The 23,437-nt window shown below is 46.6% G+C and overlaps 1 protein-coding gene across 2 annotated transcripts in view; it reads right to left on the minus strand.

Moving 5' to 3' along the window:
* Positions 1-10,207: 10,207 nt before the first annotated feature.
* The window catches only part of LOC115075437 (zinc transporter 5-like), a 166,454-nt gene continuing 153,224 nt past the window's right edge, over positions 10,208-23,437 (minus strand). For both annotated transcript variants that reach the window (XM_029575807.1, XM_029575816.1), the window contains 3 exons: positions 21,326-21,552; positions 18,723-18,851; positions 10,208-10,932 (listed from right to left, as the gene is read on the minus strand). In XM_029575807.1, coding sequence (XP_029431667.1) covers positions 10,780-10,932; positions 18,723-18,851; positions 21,326-21,552 — 509 coding nt within the window. In that variant the 3' untranslated portion in view covers positions 10,208-10,779. The remainder of the gene's footprint in view (positions 10,933-18,722; positions 18,852-21,325; positions 21,553-23,437) is intronic.

The raw sequence follows: 23,437 nt of genomic DNA on the forward strand, positions 1-23,437 counted from the left end.
CGCCTCCTCTTCTGGGGCTGACGCCGCCCCCATCCTGGTATCATGTGCGATCCGCTTGGTAAATGACCCCCTTAATGTGGGTAAATGCAAGGTGATGCATATAGGGAAAAAATAACCCTTGCTGTAGTTACACGATGTTAGGGTCTATCTTAGGAGTTATCACCCAGGAAAGAGATCTAGGCATCATAGTGGATAATACATTGAAATTGTCGACTCAGTGTGCTGTGGCGATCAAAAAAGCAAATAGAATGTTAGGAATTATTAGAAAGGGAATGGTGAATAAAACGGAAAATGTCATAATGCCTCTGTATCGCTCTATAGCGAGACCGCACCTTGAATACTGGGTGCAATTCTGGTCACCACATCTCCAAAAAATATAGCTGTACTAGGAAAGTGTACAGAGAGGGGCAACTGAAATAAGGGAAATGGAACATTTCCCCTATGAGGAAAGGCTAAAGAGGTTAGGGCTGATCAGCTTGGAGAAGAGACAACTGAGGGGGGGATATGATAGAGGACTACAAAATCATGAAAGGACATGAACAAGTTAATGTTATTTACTCTGTCAGATTATTGGAGAGCTAGGGAGCACTCCATGAAATTAGCAAGGAGCACATTTAAAACTAATCAAAGAAAATTCTTTTTCACTCAGCGCATAATTAAGCTCTGGAATTCATTGCCAGAGGATGTGGATATGGCAGTTAGTGTAGCTGGGTTTAAAAAAGGTTTGGATAGGTTGCTAGAGCAGAAGTCCAGAAAGTGCTATTAATTAATAAGCAATAGTTGCTTGAGATCTATTTAATGTTTGGGTACTTGCCAGGTTCTTATGGCCTGGATTGGCCACTATTGGAAACAGGATGGTGGGCTTGATGGACCCTTGGTCTGACCCAGTATGGCAAATCTTATGTTCTTATGAATTTTCTAACAAGTTTTTTTTTTTTTTAATTATTGAACGAGTCAGCTGTTTCAACATTTATTCTTTTTATTAGTATTATTTTAATATTATGAATATTTGATGTTTTGTGAGGAATGATTGTTTCTGTTTTTTCCATTGTTGCACACAGTAAGGTTTCCAGTTCAGATTTTGTTGGTGCATTTCTATTTATACCTTAAGGCCTTTCAATTTGTTTTGGTGAGTCCATCTTGTGTAATTTTAATTCATGTTGTGAAAATGATGGTACTTACTACTGGCTTTTACGGCATTATGGTCATCCATGTTGAGACTCACCTTGAATACTGTGTGCAGTTCTGGTCACCGCATCTCAAAAAGGATATAGCTGCACTGGAGAAAGTGCAGAGAAGGGCAACCAAAATGATAAGGGGCATGGAACGGCTGCCCTATGAGGAAAGGCTAAAGAAGTCCTAGATGTTAATTCCATAAACTGCTATGATGGAAATTAATAAGCAATAGTAGCTAGTGATCTATTTAATGTTTGGGTACTTGTGATTTGGATTGGCCACTGCTGGAAACAGGATACTGGGATTGATGGACCCTTGGTCTGACCCAGTATGGCATTTCTTGTTATGTTCTTTTTTATTTCTATTTTAAATTTAACAAAAGTTTGCTCTTTATTAATTTCACCTGCATGTAGAAAGCTGATTTGAATGGTATTGCTGATAGTATTTTTCATACACATTTTATTTTTACTGCTGTTGTAGATTTTAGGTGAGTATTTTAAACAAGGGATGGACTTAGCCAGTGTCCCTTTAAGGACTGGATTGCTGTAAGCATAAAATTGCTAGGCTTTTTGCATCAAAGAAAGTAGTATTCACAGCAAACCAATCCTTAAAGGGAACACTTACTTGGCTTTGGGGAGGAGATCGGGATTGAATCTTGAAGGGGGTTGGGCTTAAGAGAAAAAAAGAATGCTGTTTAGGTTGGCTCTTGGGGAGCATTTTCATAGTCACGGGATCAGTGGGTGAATATATGATATAGTAAAATTGGTTTGTGTACCACAAGGATCAAACAAACTTGAAAGTGTGCCCTGATATATAAAAGGTTGAGAAGCTCTGCTGTAAGGGAGAGGAGGCTGAGGGAGCAAGATTGCTGTAGAAGGGAAGGGGAGAGAGAGAGAGACTGAATCCCCTGCTATAAATGAGCCTCATATATAAATGACTAAGCAACACTATACCAGTTATCTACTAGCTATCTGTCTCAGGTGCCTCAGCTTAGTCTTCCACTCAAAACATGCTACCCTGATAGCATGAACAATTAGAGATTCTTCTTTTCACATAGCATTGTGGATCATTACCTGCTATTAAGTTCACTTAGAGAATAGCCACTGCCATTAGCAACGGTAACATGGAATAGACTTAGTTTTTGGGTACTTGCCAGGTTCTTATGGCCTGGATTGGCCACTGTTGGAAACAGGCTGCTGGGCTTGATGGACCCTTGGTCTGACCCAGTATGGCATTTTCTTATGTTCTTATGCACACAGAATACATATTAAGGTGAATTTTAAAAGCCCAACGCATGCATTAATTAGGGAATGCTCAAATATTGGGCTTTTGTACACAAAGCGGTTATAATGTGTGTAAATGTCGCAGCATGCACATCCTGGAAGTTTTCAACAAAGGGTGGGGCATGAGCATTTCAGGGTGTGAAACTGAGATCTGCACATAAATATTTACTTGATCCAGCGTGCACTGAGGCACCCTGCCACATAACTTCATTTCTGCTATGGATGCCATGTAAGTTATAAAATAATAATAGGCAGAGCTGCAGGGTTTTAAGCACTGTGGATAACTGGGGAGAGTGAAGATTATTAAATTAGGGGAGTTTGGAGGATCTCTTAACTGGACAAACGGGATGAACTGGTAAAACTGGAAATGGTGTTGACGCATGCCTTTAAAATCCCCCAATTTACGCGTACCCACTTAAAATTTGGCGCACACGTGCGCATGACCAAGCTATTTTATAATATGAGCACAAACACACACAAGTTATAAAATAGCCATGTTCCTGGGTGCGGGCCGATGAACACATGCAAATGTGCATCCACACACTGGTTTGAAAGTTACCATCCCTGTTCTGGTGGAATTGGTCTGGCCAGGATGCTGAGCTGTCTCATTGAGTATTGTTACTAACGTTTCAGGCTCATGCACAGTATGTACAATATCTTACATAGAAGGTAGGAAATAAAATTCTTCCAGTAAACCTACCATACTTTAATTGTAGCACTGAACTATCTTTTCCATACACCTAATCATAATTTTCTTCTCCAGTTTGACAGTAATATTTCCCAAAGATGTGCATGTATGGATGGTTCATTGGCCAGATTCTTCAACCCAAAATAGGGACATTACTCAGTCTCTAATGGGTCCTGATATGACAATTTAAGTAAGGATCCATAATAACATCTCCTGCAGGTACCATCTACCCAACTAATTCATTTGTTCTTTACTTAGTGCTCCTTTAGGCTTCCAGCTCAACCAGAACCAACCTCTACTAGTGCTACAGTAGTGGTTTTCTCCTATTTTTATATTCCCCTTCCAACTCAGCCAGGCCATTACAGTGACAGTCCTAGACTAGGATCAACAGTGCTCACTCTGGAACCCAGGTAACAAAGACCCTAAATCTGGCCACTAGGTGTCACTGTTGAATGATGGTTGAGACTTCCTTCCCCAAGGGGTTGTGAATGCTGCCTTTTCAGCAGCCACAGCCCTCCATTATTCTTTTAATTCATTCCATCAAGAGATACTTCACTTTTAGAAAATGAAATAAAAAAAAAAAATGTAGAAATTATTTACCTGATAATTTCATTTTCCTTAGTGTAGACAGATGGTCTCAGGGCCAATGGGTATAGTGTGCTCCTGATAGCAGTTGGAGGAGGAGTCATATTTCAATCTGACATCAGCACTACATATACCTGTGGACGAGGCTCTGCTCTTCAGTTTTCTCCTCAAAAAGCAATTATGGATATATGTGTGTTTGGATAATTCTGATTAACTTGATACTTGATTACTCTGATTGGTTGACATAGTTTCTAGCTGGAGACCGCCAGGGCACTCAACTGAGAAGCGTCGAGATCTGGTTATATGGGTGTCTGAACTAGAGATAAGGGTTGGCTTACCCGTGCTTGTGTTGCTCTTTGGGGGAGGTTCCCCCGAGGATTCTTGATTACGAGGCAGCCATGGGCAGGGTGCTGAGTCCATCTATCTACACTAAGGAAAATGAAATTATCACATAAGTAATTTCTACATTTCCTAGCTTGTAGCAGATGGACACAGGACCAATGGGATGTATAAAAGCTACTCCCGAACCAGGTGGGAGGCTGCCCGTGGCCCATTTAGTACTCCCTTGCGAATGCTGTGCCTCCTTGGCCTGTACATCCAGGCGATAGCATCTTGAGAAGGTGTGGATGGAGGATCACGTTGCCGCCCGTCCGATCTCTGTGGGTGACAGCATCTTGGTTTCTGCCCAGAACTCTGCCTGGGCCCTTGTGGAATGGGCCTTAACTTGTAGAGGTGGAGACTTGCCTGCCTCTACGTAGGCCGCCTTGATTACTTCTTTGATCCAGCAGGCTACGGTTGCCCGCGAGGCCACTTCCCCTTGCATCTTCCTGCTGTGAAGAACGAATAGATGGGCCATCTTTCGTACAGGTTCTGATCTTTCCAGGTATCGGACTAGGAGTCTGCCGCCATTCAGGTGGCGAAGACGGCATGAGTCTTCCGAGTCCTTATGTTCGTCTGGAGATGGTAGCGAGATGGTTTGATTTAGATGGAAGTGAGAAACCACCTTTGGCAGGAAGGAGGGTACAATGTGCAGCTGTATGGATCCTGGCGTGAATCTGAGGAACGGTTCCCGACATAATAGTGCTTGAAGTTCGGAGATTCGACGGGCTGAGCAGATTGCCACGAGGAACACAGTCTTCAAGATCAGGAGCCGTAAGGACAGACCGTGAATTGGTCTGAACAAAGTTCCCGCTAAGAAGTCTTAACACAAGATTGAGATTCCATAGGGGTATCGGCCACTTTAGAGGTGGCCGAATGTGCTTGACCCTTTTTAAGAAGCGGGAGACATCTGGGTGGGCCGCTAGGCTGGTGCCGTCCACCCTGGGGTTGAAGCTGGCCAGGGCGGCCAGTTGCATCTTGATGGAGTTGAGGGACAACCCTTTGTTCATGCCGTTCTGCAGAAATTCCAGGATCATGGGGATTTTGACCGTCCCCGGAAGGATGTCGCGGTCCTCACACCAGGCTTCGAATATTCTCCATACTCGTATATATGTTAAGGAGGTGGAGAACTTGCACGCTCGGAGCAGTGTGTCAATCACTGATCCTGAATATCCCCTCTTTTTCAGGCGAGACCACTCAATGGCCAGACCGTAAGCGAGAATCTTGTTGGGTCTTCATGGAGGATCGGTCCTTGCTGGAGTAGATCCCTGTGTGGAGGTAGTCGTAAAGGGTTTCCCGCCAGAAGTCTTTGCATGTCCGCATACCACGGTCTTCTTGGCCAGTCCAGAGCCACTAGAAGTACCAGCCCTCTGTGGTGTTCTATCTTGCGGATGATTCCGCTCAGTAGTGGCCATGGAGGGAAGGCTTACAGTAGGTCCTCCTGTGGCCAGGTCTGGACGAGGGCGTCTATTCCCTGGTACAGCTATTCCTGTCTTCGGCTGAAGAACTTGGGAACCCGGGTGTTGGACCCGGTTGCCAGAAGATCCATGGCTGGGGTTCCCCAGTGGTTTACTATCTGCTAGAAGGCTGCTGTAGACAGTGTCCATTCCCCGGGATCCAGACTCTCGCTGCTGAGGTAGTCCACAGTAACGTTGTCTTTTCCCGCGATGTAGGCGGCTGATATCCCTTGTAGGTTTGATTCTGCCCATGTCATTAGGGGCTCTATTTCCAGAGACACCTGCTAGCTTCTGGTTCCCCCCTGACAGTTGATGTAGGCCACTGTTGTGGCATTGTTCGACATGACTCTGACTGATTTGCCCCGGGGTCTGTTACTGAACCGTAGACAGGCTAGTCTGACTGCTCGGGCTTCCAGTCGGTTTATGTTCCATGCCGACTTTTCTTCGTCCCATTGCCCTCGAGCCATTAGCTCCTGGCAGTGGGCTCCCCATCTTCGCAGGCTCGCATCTGTGGTGGGGATAGGCTTGTTCCCTCACTCAGATGGTCTTCTTGTAGCCACCATTGTAGCTGGTTCTGAACCTTCGCCGGTAGCCGGAGAGGGGCGGAGTAGTTTTGAGACATCGGGTTCCACCGTGACAGTAGGGAATGTTGTAGGGGCCGCGTGTGGGCCCTTGCCCACGGGACGATTTCTATGGTTGATGCCATGAGTCCGAGAACTTGGAGATAGTCCCATGCCGTGGGAAGAGTGGAGTTCAACAATGCTCGTAGTTGTTCCATCAATCTCCTTCTCCTTGTAGGGGGAAGGGTGACTGTTCCATTTGGTGTCTAACTGGACTCCCAGGTACTCTAGGGATTGGGAGGGCTGCAGGTGGCTCTTGGGTGTGTTGATGACACACCCGAGGCTCTGCAGTAGTTCCTTGACTCTGGTGGTTGCTTGATGGCTTTCCTCTGGCGATTTTGCTCTGATCAGCCAATCATCCAGGTATGGGTGCATGAAGATTCCTTCTTGCCTCAGTGTCGCCGCTACTACCACCATGATCTTGGTGAACGTTTGGGGAGCCCTAGCTAGCCCGAACGGTAGGGCCTGGAACTGGTAGTGATGGCCCAATATCGCAAAGCGTAGGAAACGCTGTTGGAGGCGATGGATCGGTATGTGGAGATAGGCTTCTGACAGATCCAAGGAGGTCAGGAATTCTCCCGGTTGTACCACTTTGACCGAACGCAGGGTTTCCATGCAGAAGCGGGGTACCTTCAGGTAGCGATTGATGGTCTTGAGGTCCAGTATGGGCCGGAATGTTCCCTCTTTCTTGGGCACGATGAAATAGGTGGAATAGTGCCCAGAATTTTGTTGGTGTGTGGGCACCGGTGTTATTGCCTTTAGGGTGAGGAGTTTTGATAGTGTGGTTTCCACTGCCTTTCTCTTGGAGGGGTCGTGCATGGAAAAATCACAAACTTGTCCGGGGGGATGCTGTGGAAGTCCAGGTAGTATCCCTCTTGGATGATGCATAGGACCCAATTGTCCGACGTTATTTCGACCCATCTTTGGTAGAATAGGGCGAGTCTGCCCCCCTATGATCTCTTCCTGCAGATGGGTCTGCTGATTCTCATTGCGTGTTGCGGTTGGGGCCTGGTCCCGAGCTGGCTCTTTTGTTGTGTCTGTTCCAAAAAGACTGTCCGCTGCTGGCGGGGCGAGGGGCTTGGTAAGTGTTTTTGTATGGTCTAAAATGCTGGGATCCTCTGCCCTTGGGTGCCCGGGGAGAGGTTCCTCTTGTTTCTGTTCTCCGGTAGACGGGGTACTGGGGACTCGCCCCATTTGTCGGCTAATTTGTCCAGTTCGCTTCCAAACAGGAGTGTTCCTTTAAAGGGCATTCTCGTGAGCTTTGTCTTAGAGGTCATGTCGGCTGACCAGCTTCGGAGCCAGAGCTGTCTTCTGGCTGCCACTGTGGACGAGAGGCTCCTGGCTGAGGTGCGTACCAGGTCTGAGGTCGCTCTGTGAGGAATGATATTGCTGGGTCTAATGCCTCAATTGGTGTAGTTGCATCCCTGGCCATAGCCAGGCAGGCACGTGATACCACGGCGCAGCAGGCAGCGATCCGTAAGGTCATAGTTGATACATCGTAAGACTGCTTGAGGATGTATTCCTGCCGTCTGTCATTGGCATCCTTGAGTGAAGCTCCTCCCTCGACTGGTATGGTAGTGCGCTTTGTGGTGGCTCAGACCAGGGCGTCGACCTTGGGAAACCTCAGGAGTTCCTTCGTTGCGGGGTCCAATGGGTAGAGCGCTTCTAGGGTCACCCTCCCTTAAAGGTGGCCTCTGGAGCATCTCATTCCAGGTCGATCAGTTGTACGGCTGGCGGAGTTTGCGGTTGTGCTGCTGGTGGCCCTGTCTGTGCGTGGATGTAGGATTGCAGCACAGCGAAGAATCCCGCCCAGGTGAAGTTGCCTGGGATCGCATTGGGTCCAACCGAGCTCCCAGAGGGCCCCCACTGTGGTGGGGCCGAGTCGGGAATAGAGAGGTCCAGGATAGTCTTGCTGGTAGATCCGGAGTCCTCTACAGACTGAGGGGGACCTTGTCTCGGTTACCCCCGAGCTTCTTTGCACAGTAGGCACAGGGTGGAAGTCACCTCAGGCTGAGCCGCTCTCAGGTGGCATGCCGGACAGAGGGCTTGACACTTAGCTGTCTTGGACGGTGATGCCATGATTGCACATGTATCCTGTGCAGGTGCGCTTGCCGGGAGGCCTGGTTATGCGCTCCAGGTGCACCTACGTTGTGCGTATAGGAGCGGAGGATGAGAGCGTGGCTGTGCGCACGGGCCTAGTTGTGCGCTCGGCCCCCTTGAGCGTACCGCTTTGTGCACGTCGCTGTGCACACGGCGCAGATGTGCATGCCGCTATGTGCACAAGTACTTTGTTAGCACGGCTCAGTTTGTGTTGACGATGCGGCGACCAAGGGGGGGTAGGCACCGACGACCACGCGGCAAGATGGCGGCCCCCTCAAGGGGGTCTCCACATGGGAGGACCCTCTTGCCAGATCGGGTTCTAGCCTGGTCGGGGCTGCTCAATCCGAATGTACCGATGCCGGAAGGACCATCTGTGCAGCCGTCCGAGCCTTGGAGACCGGAGACTTAAAGTTTTCTACCTTACCTTGTCTCGGCGCTTCCAGGTCCTCTGCCGGGTGGTCTCCGGCTGCGGGGGGTAGAGGGAATTACCTTCACCGCCGCACTCGGTTTTGCACCCGCTGCCTCTCAGCCGTTCCCTTTTCAGGTGGCTAAGTCCAAGCCGGGTCAGGTACTGGACCGAGGCTGCCTCTCAGCCGCTCCCTGTCCCGGGGGCTAAGTCCACGCCGGGACCGTGGCTTACTTCTGAGGGATCTCGGAAATCACCTCAGGAAATCTCGACTGGGGGAGGGACCTTTAGGTATCACCACAGGAGAATGGGGCTCGTTTTGGAGGTAAGGTTTTCTTTGTTTCTTCTTTAAATTTGGAGTTTGATTTTCTAACGCTGTGCAAGCATGTGTGAAGTGCTGAACTGCAATAGAGACGGAAAAAACTGAAGAGCAGAGCCTCGTCCACGGTAGAGGTAGTGCTGATGTCAGATTGAAATCCAACTCAGTCTCCAACTGCTATCAGGAGCACACTATACCCATTGGTCCTGAGTCCATCTGCTACACACTAGGAAATCTTGATTTTTACCTTGCATTTTTTTCTGACACATTCAAACTTATTTTTCTTGTACATACAGTACATTGTTGTAAGTTTGCAGCTTGTCCAAACTAAGGCCTTGCATGGTAGTTTATCTGCTCTGCAATTGCCTCCTTAAAACCTAATTTTAATTTTTTACATCCTTGCTCCTAACAAAAGCACTGGGACCTTCTTACACTATTTAATTTAGCTAAAATAACATTTAACAACCATTAAAAAATGTACCATGAAACAATGTATTTAGAAATTGCTTTCTGTACATATAGTATAAAATATAATTTATATTTATAGATTTAATGAAGTAATTTATACCTGATTTATAGGAATTGGCTCTATTTGTGCTTTGTAAAACTCAATTTTACAATTTTATGTAATCTTAAATCAGAACTGTGCAAAATTCAAGAAATGCATGTAAAAACAATAATCCCTGTACCAATTTCCCTCATTAAGCTCTCACCCCATACAGAATGCCCAAGGGGCACCAGGAACCCTTGCTAGCCTCGAGCACTGGAAGGATATGGACTCCAACAAGCTCTCGCTACTGCTATTATAGCTACTAAGGGTGTCCACACTATTGGCGGCTGCCTTCTCTCCCTCCACTAGGATCCAAATACTAACTAACCCCAAGGTACAGTAGCCTTAAACATAAGTCAGCTGCACTGTAGTGTCCTACCATTGCTGAGGCCAGCTAAAAATCATCATCTCCATTGTTTCCTAAAAAGAATAGCAGGTGATCCTGCTGCTAACTGGCCAGGAATGGAAATGTTTTCCGTGACCTAATTTGCGTATCACTAGAGAGGTAGATGTGCTTGTTGTACATTTCTGTGGGCATTCCTTTCCTGAGAATTGAGTGTGCAGGCAAATGTTTCTTTTCCTTCCAGGACAGATCTCCACCCAATTTTCTCTGCTGGCAAGTTCAAAAATTACCATCACTAAATAGAATTTTGAGAAAAATATTTCTGCAATAGATACAGCATATTGATACATTTTGCCATTCCCACTGGTACTATTGTAAAGTACATTTTGTCACTTGATATGAAACACAGTGGTCATTAACTATCTCCTCTGCAAAACAGCATGACATGGAGTGGTTTATGGATTTATATTTTGATGACTCTTTAGAAAAGAATCGCTGTCATCTAGTCTTCTTATCAACAAGCCTAGAAATTAAAGAATGATGATCAGATCCTAATCAGGGGGGACAGAGTGCAATTGATTTGTGTTCATTCATTCAGTGTAATAACATTTATATTTAATAAAGTCAAAGTACACTATCTCATAAGAACTGCACATGGCTATTTCCAGATATACAACTCATATTCCAGTCTGTCATAATTTTATATAAAAACATCCTGATCCAGTCTTAAAGACGGCATTAAACTGGCTTTAAAAAAATTCATATCTATGGTACAGTTATTTTTGTACACTTATGTGCAAGTCTTTGGCTCCTGACAAAATGCAGCATCAATACTGAGTCAATGTAGTTCCAGCCAATGGCTGGACATGAGTGGTTATGTGTCGTCACATAATATAAGTTCCGTCTGTTTTGTCATATCGAGGACTTCATGAAACCCGGTACTGAGGCCAGACTGCTGAAAATAAGCTTCCTTCTCCACCTGCACAGTTAGGTTGTTTATGCCAGCATCTTTCAAAAAGGATGTTACCTGGCCAGGAAACAACAGAAGAGTTTAAGAGTGAAATTACAGCTTGACAATTGCAAATAGTACAAGCAGCACAATAGCAGTCACATCTCACCACATTCTCTGATATGAAATGGGACAGAGGAACTAAATGTAGCACAAGCATGAAAAATGTGCTAAATCAAGTCCCAGAAGCTCTAGCTTGAAATGATTTCAAAGTAACACAGTAAATGATAGAAGAAAAAGATAATCTGGCCAATCCAATCTGCCTAGTTATTCTGTCCACATATTTAAGGATACATTCCAGCTGCTGGCCACAGAGTGTAACCACATGCAAGATTTCTCCTCATCCAGAACAGTTGTTTTTTTTTTGTCTTCCTCCTTTATATTCCAATATCTTAAATAGAAAAGTATACAGGATTCCCACTTAGCTCCTTCCTTTCCCATACCTAGCCGCAAAGTACTGTATTAATCAAAATAGCCAACATTACTAGTGTGGTCACTGTCCAAATATCCAGCCTCCCAGGTCCCCCTTGTAGCTTGCCAGAGAGACAGTGCCCATATTTCTGCTAAGATTTCTAGTTATTATAATACTACAGCCTTCCAGACAGACCCAGCTGCTGGTCAATTCCACCATCACAGCCTGTCAGATAAACCTGGTCACATGGATGCCTGTGATACCGCTAGGACTTCTAACATTTCATATTAATCACTCTGCAATACATTCTGGCAACTCCAATGCTAGTTGTTGAATCAGGTATGAAGAAATTATTCTGAAAGCAATTGTAATGTGTTTTCAGTTTGCATCTTCAGTGTATTTTTACATGGAAAATAGACCTTGCAGCAATAGGAAGTAATTCTGAAGTACAGCCTAGAATAGCAGACAAGTATCATGGCTAAAGCCAAAAGCCTTCTGTGGCGATTCACGGGTTTTGCATGTTCTGTGGTTTATTGTTTTGTTCTGTGACACTTTTCCCCAAAGAGTTCATTTCCTCTGTGCTGGCCTGCAGGTGGTGTTTGGCCTTTGCACTGTAGTTGAGGCTTTGGATGCTGCCTTGACTCAAGAATGAGCTTAGACAACATATGTATCCCAGCATCCCTGAGGAAATGTAAGCTGAAGCATCCTGCAGTGTCATTGGCCAGAAAACTATTACTAATCAGAAGGCCATTAGTCAGGGAGCAATTAATTAATTGTTAATATTGATTGGTCCTTCAGATAGTGAACTATCCCAGAAGGATCCAGAAAAGAAAATTATTCCTTACCTGCTAATTTTCGTTCCTGTAATACCATGGACCATTCCAGACGGTGGTTATGTTCCATGTCCAGCAGATGGAGTCAGAACACAAAATTCCCAGGGGAGGAACCATATAACCACGCCTCCCCTGTAACAGCTCTCAGTAACTAGACTAACAAAGCCCAAAAGAGAGAGACTAAAAACAGAGGGATCAAGTAATCAAAGAAGGAATTGAAATAACCGCTGTCCAAATAAACAGCAACTAAATTCTGAACAGTGAACTTGCAAACAGCAGTGCGTGAACAAAAAAGACGCGCAGTATTCGAAATACAGAGTAAAAGATTGTTAAGACAGGTAGGCAGGGATGTCCCACAAGCAAAACCCCCAAACCAAGGGAGGGTGTCTGGAATGATCCATGGTATTACAGGAACGAAAATTAGCAGGTAAGGAATAATTTTCTTTTCCCTGTACATACCAGGATCATTCCAGACGGTGGGATGTACCAAAGCTTTCCCATCACGGGTGGGCCGCAGACAGCCCTGCTCATATTACCTTGTCTCCAAGCTGACCGCCTGACGGAGCACAGACGTCCAGGCGATAATGTCTCGCAAAAGTATGGATCGACTTCCAGGTGGCCGCCCTACAAATCTCCTGAGTGGAGACGGAGGAGCTCTCCGCCCAAGATGTCGCCTGGGCTCGAAGAGAATGAGCCTTGACAACCAGCGGAGGGGACTTACCTACGCCAAGGTATGCCGCTATGATCGCTCCCTTCAACCACCGCGCTATAGATTGTTTGGAGGCCATGCAACCCTTCCGAGGTCCGGACCAGAAGATAAACAGATGATCAGAGAGCCGAAAATCATTAGTCACCTCAAGATAGCGTATCAGAGACCACCGTACATCCAGTCTATGCAGGTCTCCAGACTCAGAAGAGGCAAAAGATGGTAATTCCACCGATTGGTTGAGGTGGAATGCCGAAACCACTTTAGGGAGAAAAGAAGGAACTGTCCTCAGCGAAACCCCTTCAGGCGTTAAACGAAGGTATGGTTCACGACAGGATAGGGCCTGCAGCTCGGAAATACGTCTTGCTGAACTGATTGCCACGAGAAAAATGGTCTTGAGAGTGACGTCCTTGATGGTAGCCGAGCTTAGAGGTTCGAACGGCGAACCACAGAGGACTTGGAGAACCAGATTCAGATTCCACGACGGACAAGGTGGGCGAATCGGAGGCTTCAAGTATTTAACTCCTTTAAGGAAACGGGAGACGTCCGGATGCGAGGACAGAAACTCCTTATTTCCACTGTGAAGAAAAGCCCCCAAGGCCGCCACCTGAACCCGAAGAGAATTGTAAGCAAGACCCAAATCCAAACCTGCCTGCAAGAAGGAAAGGACTTGTGGCACTGAGGCCTGCATGGGAAGAATGTCATTCGCTCCACACCAATCCTCAAAGACCTTCCAGACTCGAACATAGGTAACAGAAGTGGACATCTTACGTGCTTTCAGTAGCGTTGAAATAACCGGCTCCGGATAACTGCGCCTCCTCAACTGACGCCTCTCAAAAGCCAGGCCGCAAGACAGAAGCGATCTGCCTCCTTGAAAAATATTGGTCCCTGGCGTAGAAGACGTGGCAGCTGACCGAGACGAAGGGGACCCTCCACCGTCAAATTGCGCAGATCCGCGAACCACGGTTGTCGGGGCCACTCTGGCGCCACAAGGATCACCGGCCCTTGGTGTGCCTCTATCCTGCGGATGACCTTGCCCACGAGGGGCCACGGTGGAAAACATATAGGAGACAGTGGCGCGGCCAGGGCAGGACCAGCGCATCCACGCCCTCGGCGCCGCGCTCCCGCCTGCGGTTGAAGAAGCGGGCAGCCTTTGCATTTCCGGCGGTTGCCATTAGGTCTACGTGCGGTGTCCCCCATCGCCGTACTATTATCCGCATTGCCTGCTGCGAGAGCTCCCACTCTCCGGGATCCAAGTTTTGTTGGCTGAGAAAGTCCGCCTGTCCACTCCCGCTATATGCGAGGCCGCTAGTCGTTGGAGGTGAAGCTCTGCCCACTCCATCAATTTGTCGGTTTCCAGAGAGACCAACAGACTTCTCGTGCCTCCCTGGCGATTGATGTACGGCACTGCAGTTGCATTATCCGATAGCACCCTGACTGCTTGATGGCGTACTATGGGTAAGAAACCCTGTAACGCCAGACTGACCGCCCTGCTCTCCAAGCGGTTGATGGGCCAGCTTCGACTGTTCCTCAGTCCATTGACCCTGGATTGAGCTATCCCGACAGACCGCTCCCCAGCCTGTGAAGCTGGCGTCCTTGGTGATAATCACCCAATCCGGGTCCTCCAGCGACACCCCCTGAGCTAGGTGCCGCGATTCCAGCCACCAATGGAGACTGATGAAGGTTCCTCTCGGAATCAGAAGGATTGCCTGAAAATCTCTCGACACCGGCTGCCACCGGGAGAGTAGGGATCTCTGCAGAGGCCTCAGATGCACAAATGCCCAAGGAACCAGATCAATGGACGAGTCCATAGTCCCCAGTACCTGCAGGTAGTCCCAGGCAGTGGGCGTCTCTCAAGCACCATAAATCCTTGAATCTGCTGACGCAGAGAATGAGCTCTGTCCGGATGCAGAAAAACCCTGGCATTCTTGGTGTCGAAGTGAGCTCCCAGAAAATCCAACGACTGGGACGGGACCAGGCTGCTCTTGGTGAAGTTGACAATCCATCCCAGAGATTGGAGAAGTTGTACCACTCTGTCGACTGCGAGGCTACACTGCACTCGTGACTTTGCACGGATGAGCCAATCATCTAGGTAAGGATGCACAAGGATGCCTTCCTTGCGCAAGGTTGCCGCCACTACCACCATGATCTTCGTGAAAACCCGTGGAGCTGTGGCCAGGCCAAAGGGAAGAGCGCGAAATTGGAAGTGTTGACCCAAATTTTGAAGCGTAGGTAACGCTGATGAGCTTGACAAATTGGTATGTGGAGATACGCCTCCGTGAGATCCAACGAAGCCAAGAATTCTCCCGAATGAACTGCCGCTAACACTGAACGGAGTGTCTCCATGCGGAAACGAGGAACTCTGAGGGACCGGTTGACTTGCTTGAGGTCCAGGATAGGATGAAAAGTACCTTCCTTCTTGGAAGATTGAATAATACCCCCAGCCCAGTTCGGCGGCTGGCACCGGCACTATGGCCCCCAATTGAAGGAGACGATCGAGGTTCTGCCGCACGGCTCCCTGTTTGATTAAGGACCCGCAAGGGGAAAACAGGAACCGGTCCCGAGGAGCGCAAACAAAATCCAAAGCGTAACCGCGTCTTAGAATATCCAGAACCCATTGATCCGACGTGATTTGGACCCACTCTTCGTAGAAGAGAGCAAGGCGACCCACCAGTCAAGGGACCACCTCGCGGGTCCGACTGGCATCATTGGGTAGATTTAGCGGATGCACCAGCACCCTGCACTTCCTTACCCTGGCGGCGCCCACGAAAGGGCCGGTTCCAGGAGTGCGAACGAGAAGAGTGAGCCCGAGGTGGCTGTTGCCTCTGAGGACGCGCTCTCCACTGGTTACGATAACGGTTTCTGGAGTAATTATATGATCTTGACAAACGGGGTCGATCTTCGGGCAACTTGTGCACCGCGTTCTCATTAAGGGACTTGATGATCTGATCCAAGTCTTCACCAAAAAGATACCTACCCTTAAAAGGAAGGGACCCCAAACGTGTCTTGGAAGAGGCATCAGCCGACCAATTGCGAAGCCAAAGGAGCCGATGCGCTGAGACCGCCGCCACCATGCTTCGGGCTAGGACCCTTAAAAGATCATATAAGGCATCCGTTCCATAGGCAACGGCTTCCAGTCTGTCCGCCTGGTGAGCCTCAGCGTCTGGTAAGGACTGGGAGGTGAGAAGCTGCTGCACCCACCGAAGACCCGCTCGCTGTGCGAGGGAACTGCAGATAGCCGCCCGCATCCCTAAGGCCGAGACCTCAAAGATACGCTTGAGGTAAACCTCCAGCTTCCGATCCTGCATATCCTTCAACGCCGTCCCTCCAGTGACAGGAATAGTGGTATGTTTTGTGACCGCTGATTCCGCAGAATCTATGGCGGGAACTTTGAGAATTTCCAAAAAATCGGCCGACAGAGGATACAATTTTTCCATGGCTCTACCGACCCTAAGGTTGGCCTCCGGGGAATCCCATTCCCGAGTGATCAACTGCAAGATCTTGTGATGAGTGGGAAAAGACTTGGCTAGAGGCCGCAGTCCTGCTAGGAGGGGGTCCCCCTTCTTGAGAGCCGGGTCAGGCCCCACCGGTTCCGGAGGGGGATCAATATCCATTTCCTGGAGGATGTAGGGAATGAGGTCATCTAACTCCGCCGCTTGGAAGATGCGGACGACCCTTGGGTCGTCGCCCTCCACCTGGGCCGCCAAGGTGGGGTCATCCACGTCAGGGTCCTGGGATTGTCCTTCCCCCGGCGAAGTCTGTATTATCGATAGTGTCCCGGTAGGGCCACGAGATGTCCCCGCTCCCCAGCCTACTAAAGGGGGGCGAGCCTGAGGGAGGGTCCCACCCAGGAGGGGGGTAGGACATGGTATCTTGGGGGAAGAGGGTCCCGAAGATCGTGTCTCTGCTCTGAAGAAAAGCCCTGTGCATCAGGACTATGAATTCAGGGGAAAAGGCCTGGCATCCTGAGGGGTCACCCCCTGGGGGATCCCCCCTCTGCCTACCAGGATTAGACTCGGAGTAAGGATCTAAAACGGGCCTAGAAGTGGGGAACGGATTATCCGTGTCCTCCTCAGAAAGCGCGGCATCAGAATCTTGCAACAAAATGTCCGCCGTTCCCGCGTTGAGAGGGAACGGGGCCTGGCGCTTCCTTCCCACACGGTCTGCAGCTCGAACATCCTTGTTAATAGCTGGCGCACATTCCCCCTCAGGGAAACAGCCTGAGCACAGACCCTCTTCAGAAAATAATCCGGCCCTGTCGGAGCCCTCACAAGGCGCCGCGGACTGCATTGCCTCAGGGAGAGAGAGAGGGGGGGAAGGCTCTACAGGTGGCTCGCGCCTAAAATGAGCGCCGACCCGGCAATGGACACTTGCCGCGATCCCCCACCGACCTGAAGAAGAACTGATGGGGAATTAACCTCCCGACAGCAGGCGGCCCCGGGGAATGGTGCTTCGCGGGGCCGCATGTCAGGATGTCGGTCGCTCCCCAAAAGGGAGGGTGGAAAACCTGGGTCAGGAGGGAGAGGCCGGCGCTACCGACTTTCACCTCAGAGAGCCGAACAGAGTCCAAAAAATTGCAGTCTTCTGCTGAAAAAGAAGATGAAACAAAAATACACTTACCCCAACTGAGCCCTCAGTGAGGAAAATGAGAAAAGAAAGAAAGAAAAACAGGCAACAGCCTGTCAGCAAGTCACCAGGCTAGAGAGCGATGAGCCAGCACCAGCGGAGAGCTCTCCCCCTGCTGTAAGGGGAGCCTTAGCAAAGTGACCTAAACTGTAAATTTAAAACTTCCTATTTTTTTTTTTTTTAAACTTGATCCCGCTGAGGAGGTAGCCCTAAGCTAACAAGCTGGGGACCACAAGTCCCCTGCTCACATCTGCTGGAGTCAGAACATTACTGAGAGCTGTTACAGGGGAGGCGTGGTTATATGGTTCCTCCCCTGGGAATTTTGTGTTCTGACTCCATCTGCTGGACATGGAACATAACCCACCGTCTGGAATGATCCTGGTATGTACAGGGAACCTAGGCTTGGCTGGAAGTACAGAGGAAGCAGATCTCTGTGCTGAGGCCATATTCAGCTCATGTGGACAGGCTGTTTTTCTGACCTCCCTTAAGTAGTGTAAAGTGTTTAGTTAACTTTTACTGTTTAACCCTTGTTGTTTTACCTGTTCCTGTTTGCAGATTAAATCTTTTTTTCATTCTTTTCTTAAGTTTTGTTAATAAACTTATTAGTTTTTTTAGCTCTGCCTCTCTTGGACTGATTAACAATCCTGGTATTATGTGTATTTGATCTGTGGGTTTATTTTTGAATCTGCTTCTTTTTTTTTTGTAGGCTGCTCATAGCCTTATTGGTTTTAACCATTTTCTTAATAAACAAAATTCCCAAAGTCTCTTTCAGCCTGTATGTTCAATTTGATTAGACTGGGATAGTCTCTTATGTGTATTTGCACTGCTCTGTGTATGCTGAGTAACACAACAGAAGTAATTAGTAGTACTCAATATTTGTCAAGAAATATAGTTGATATTTTAGAAGTTGTAATATCTTTTACGAGATCCCCCAAAATAGCTTTTGGGGCTTTTCTTGTGAGACCTGAAATGCTAATGTATCAAAGCATAACATTTTCTTGGTCCCAACAAATACTATCATTTTATCCAAAGAATTCAGTCTTTCTTGGGGCAAGAACAGTACCAAGCACTTAGCTATTCCAGCTGTTTGTTTCCAAATACAAATGAAGCACATAATCTAGAGTAGAATATATTTATTAGCACTGATTTAGTGTAAGTGCTGTAAACAGCAACTGACATTTCCACTAATGGGTTCTGAGAAGGTTCTAGAAAACACACAGAATGATGTTACCTGCTGAATGATTTTCTGTTCCATGATATCAGATAGGACCTGTATGTGTATAGTCCCTGCCACCACGCTGGCAGAGTGACGCCAGAAATGAGGGTCTTGGTAAGATATTATACCGTCAAGTCTCTCAATCTGAAAAACAAGGACACTCCAAAACTTCAGGGCAATATTTTCCCAGCATAATACAATTATCTTCTGCTCTCAACAAAACAGGAAGGTTTTACAGTTATTAGGAAATCTCTACATTTTTCTTTTATAGGATAGGGGTTGCAGGGCAAAAGATCTGAGAAGTACAGAAAGATCAAAAGGGAAAAGAAAAAGATTCAATAAGGGGAGTAGCGAGAGAGAGAGAAGATTTCCAGTGCATATTAATCACTACTTCCAAGTAGGACTTTGGAAATCTTCTAAGCTACATAAAACGAGTACAGAGAATTACTATATAGTGGACACAGAATACAGCTCTCTTTTAAGCTACTTGTTTTACAATATGTGCCATATGTCACTGGTCACAGATAAAAGTTCATCACTGAAGCATTTTTTTTTAATCTGTCAGTTTCCTCCTGCTCCTTTGGGCTTCCAGCTCAAATCAGAGCTAGAGCTGGGATCTAGCACTATGAACCTTCACCAAGGAATTTTTTTTCTCTGTTTTATATCCTCTCCCAAATTACTTTGTAGCGAAAATCCTCAGGTGGGGGCCATGCACCATGCCGCTTCCTGGAACCCTGCAATCAGCCTTAAATCTGAGCACTACATGTCACCTTACTACTGTGTGAGGACTCAGAGTCCCTTCACCCCCCTCCCCACAGGCTGCAAACACTGCTTCTGCAGCATCCCGAACCCCAGCTGACTCAGATCCCCAGCACTGCCTCTGATCCACAAAGCCAGACCCACTGAATCATCTATTTCAATTCAAAAATTGTACTCAAGAGTCTTAAAAAGTTAGAACATTCTAGAACAGGATTGTGGAATATAAGACAGCATTGTGGTGTTTAGGAACCCTGTCTATTAGTTTCTAAAACAACATTGATGTCTGTACTTTCTTTTAATTCTCCTTTAAAAAACAAAACAAAACAACTTTCTGTAATATAAGCACAATGTATGCACAAATGGTGTAAGGGAAACGTGTCAATGCATTGTCTACTCTGATATCTGTTCTGTATGTTTGAAATTTCTAGTAAAAATAAAATACTTTTCTCTCTTCCTTTTCTATAAACAGTGAAATCTAGTATTAGTGATGCAGAATTTCTGGATGTGTTTTACAATAATCGCTACTAGTCCTGAGACTAAACTTCAAAGTAATATGGTGATTGAAATTATTGCTTGATATGATGCTTGTGAACAAGTTTATAAGGCAAGGTTGAGGGAGGAGAGTGCAGTTTGTTGTTTACTAATTTTCGTCTAGATTTTAAAAGCCCTGTGCGTGTAAATTTGCTTAGTGAGCGCAAGGCCCAGCCACGTGCGTAAAGCCTGGTACACGCACAAGTGCCGGGCTTCTTCGAAGGGGCAGGCCGGGGGCGTGTTCAGGACGGGCCGGGACATCGCCATTGATCGCTGTCCTGAAGACCCGGCTGCTGGAGAGAGCAATTTCTAGAATGGTTACGCCATAAAAAGTTATACAATGGTTAATGCCACATCTATATAGATGTATAACTATATACCTATCAGATACATACATACACATTTAAATGCAATTATCTCATAAGTAAAATGTACAGATGCTCTGTAAACCCTGTTTACTGATGTACACAACAAAAACAAGAAAGCAGTAACTCCTTCAAAAACACCAAAGCAAACACAGAACAAGGGGGATACCTTGTGGATATGTACAAGTTTCATAAAACTCGGCATCAGAAAAATGGTGTTCACTTAATTTACATCCACCGCCTCTCGCCACGCAATGAGCCACAAGCGATAGCAGCAGCAGTCACCTTTGATTTCATTCATGTGCTGGTTCGTTCAGTGCTCACAATTAGTGAGCCCAAAAATTTTATTTATTTAAAAAAATATATGTATGAAACCACACTCAAGAGGTTATAAATACACTTCCTAACCAAAAAGCAACTTTAAACAAAACAAAAATGAAAAAAAAGATTAGCTCATCTTAAAAAGACCCGCCTTTCACAACATTCACTGTTGACTCCAGAAATGAAACGCCAAACATGAACTCAGGTTTCCGCGAACTGTGCCGACTGCCTCAGGGGTGACCAATTAAACTGGTATTAAATACCCTTCCCAAGGTTTATATATCGGTTCAAGACCTGCAACGGATATCGGCATATGCATCAATCATATGTGGGTTTCATACATTTATTTTTTGAAATAAATACAATTTTTGGGTTCATTAATTGTGAGCACTGAACGAACTAGCACACAAATGAAATCAAAGGTGAATGCTGCTGATACTGCTTGTGGCTCATTGCGTGGCGAGAGGCGGTGGATGTAAATTAAGTGAACACCATTTTTCTGATGCTGAGTTTTATGAAACTTGTACATATCCACAAGGTATCCCCCTTGTTCTATGTTTGCTTTGGTACTATTGCACACTATACATTTACACAGTATAAAGAACAAATTGAAACCAACACACTGCAGTTGTCGTTTCTAACCTTTTCCAATGCAATGTGTACTTCTTTCTCAATTTCGGGTGGTATCCTCAACAAAATCACTTGACATGCATCCTTAAGAAATGGGAGAACACTGGCAAATATTAATACAGCAATAAAGAGGGAGCAGATTGGATCCGCTATTAACCAGCCAAACTTTTGTATGAGAATTGTGGATATGATCACACCAACGCTGCCAAGTGTGTCTGCTAACACATGTAGAAACACTCCTGTAACAAAAAGACAATGAAGAGAGAGTTCAGCATGTCCATTTTTCAAGTAGCATCATTAACAGATTGCACCGCCTGACCTGGGCTTAATGTACAGAGCTGTTTGCTGGGGCCTGTGGCAGTGCAATAAACCTCTCCCTGTCCAAGCCTGTAAGATATGAGAACAAATGCTTTGAAGCAAAAGCACAGGGGCTTCCCCCAGGATGAAAATCTGACAAATTTATGCAGTTAAGTGCTTTCAAGTATGTTTGCTTAGCAGCTCCTATTCATCTTATAGTCTCACTTAGGGCCTGATAAAATGCAGTTTTATTTGTGTAAATGAGCTTTTGAAATTTGCCCGAGGTGGTAGTCACATAAAAGTACATGTAGAAACGATCCCACATGTACTTTTGTGTGCACTAGGAAGCACATTTTCCATCAATAAGCAAGGCTAAATTAGCCATGATTTGTGGGTGACATCAACCAGCGGTACTGAACAGAACTGTTTCTCCAAGCTAGAGAAGCTCTGAGCACTACTGAGCATGTGCGGGAGTTCCCACACGGGCATTACTTTGTAGTGTCCTCAGCCTGTTTTTGTTTGCACTTCACATGGACACTTTTTCTGTCTCTCCTGAGATTTTCACTTCTCAGAAATTTCTTCAATTCTCGCTGTTTCAGTGACCCACAACAGCCCTTTTCAGACTACTTAGCCTTTGGCTTAAAAAAAAAAGAAAAAAAACTTAGAATTGTTGAACATAAAAACATAAGATATGCCATACTGGTCAGACCATGGGTCCATCAAGCCCAGTGTATCTTGTTTCCAACAGCAGCCAATCCAAGTCACAAGTACCTGGCAAGTACCCAGACATTACATAAATCGCAAGCTATTATTGCTTATTAATTACCGTAATAGCAGTTTATGGATTTTTTTCCTCTAGGAATTTATCCAAACCGTTTTTAAACCCAGTTACACTAACTGCTGTAACCACATCTTCTGGTAATGAATTCCAGAGCTTAACTATGTGTTGTGAAAAAGAATTTTCTTCAATTTGTTTTAAATGAGCTACTTGCTAACTTCATGGAGTGCCCCCTGGTCCTTCTATTATCTGAGAGAGTAAATGTTGAGATTACTTACCTGATAATCTCCTTTTCCTTAGTGTAGACAGATGGACTCAACAAATGGGTATAGTATGCTCGTGCTAGCAGTTGGAGACGGATCTGACGTCAGCACGGGTATATATACCCCCACAGGAAGCGTAGCAACTTAGTAATCTTCCTTGCAAAAGCTGTTATGGATGTGTGTACTGACGCTCAGTGAAATAGTGAAACAGGATTCCCCTGACCGATTGATAGGAGCTGGAGACCGCCAGCATTCACAACCGGAAGGCGTTGACACCTGGTAGAGTGTACGCTGTTATGGGAACAGATGACATGGCGTACCTTGAATCGGTGAAACCCATGTACACAGGCAGCTGGGCGGGATGTTGAGTTCATCTGTCTACACTAAGGAAAAGGAGATTATCAGGTAAGTAATCTCAACATTTCCTGTTGTGTAGCCAGATGGACTCAGAACAAATGGGATGTACAAAAGCTTTACTCCCAGCCTGGGCGGGAGGCTGCCTGAGGCCCATGTAGAACTGCCCTCGCAAATGCCGTGTCCTCCCTGGCCTGGACATCCAGACGGTAGAACCTGGAGAAGGTATGGAGGGAGGACCATGTCGCCGCTTTACATATTTCTGCAGGCGACAGCATCCTGGATTCCGCCCAGGATGCCGCTTGAGCTCTGGTAGAATGAGCCTTGACTTGTAGAGGCGGAGACATCCCAGCCTCCACGTAAGCTGCTCTGATGACTTCTTTAATCCAGCGGGCGATGGTGGGCCGCAAGGCCGCTTCACCTTGCTTCTTC

The sequence above is a fragment of the Rhinatrema bivittatum genome, chromosome 1 (assembly GCF_901001135.1).
Source record: "Rhinatrema bivittatum chromosome 1, aRhiBiv1.1, whole genome shotgun sequence".
Lineage (NCBI taxonomy): Eukaryota > Metazoa > Chordata > Amphibia > Gymnophiona > Rhinatrematidae > Rhinatrema > Rhinatrema bivittatum.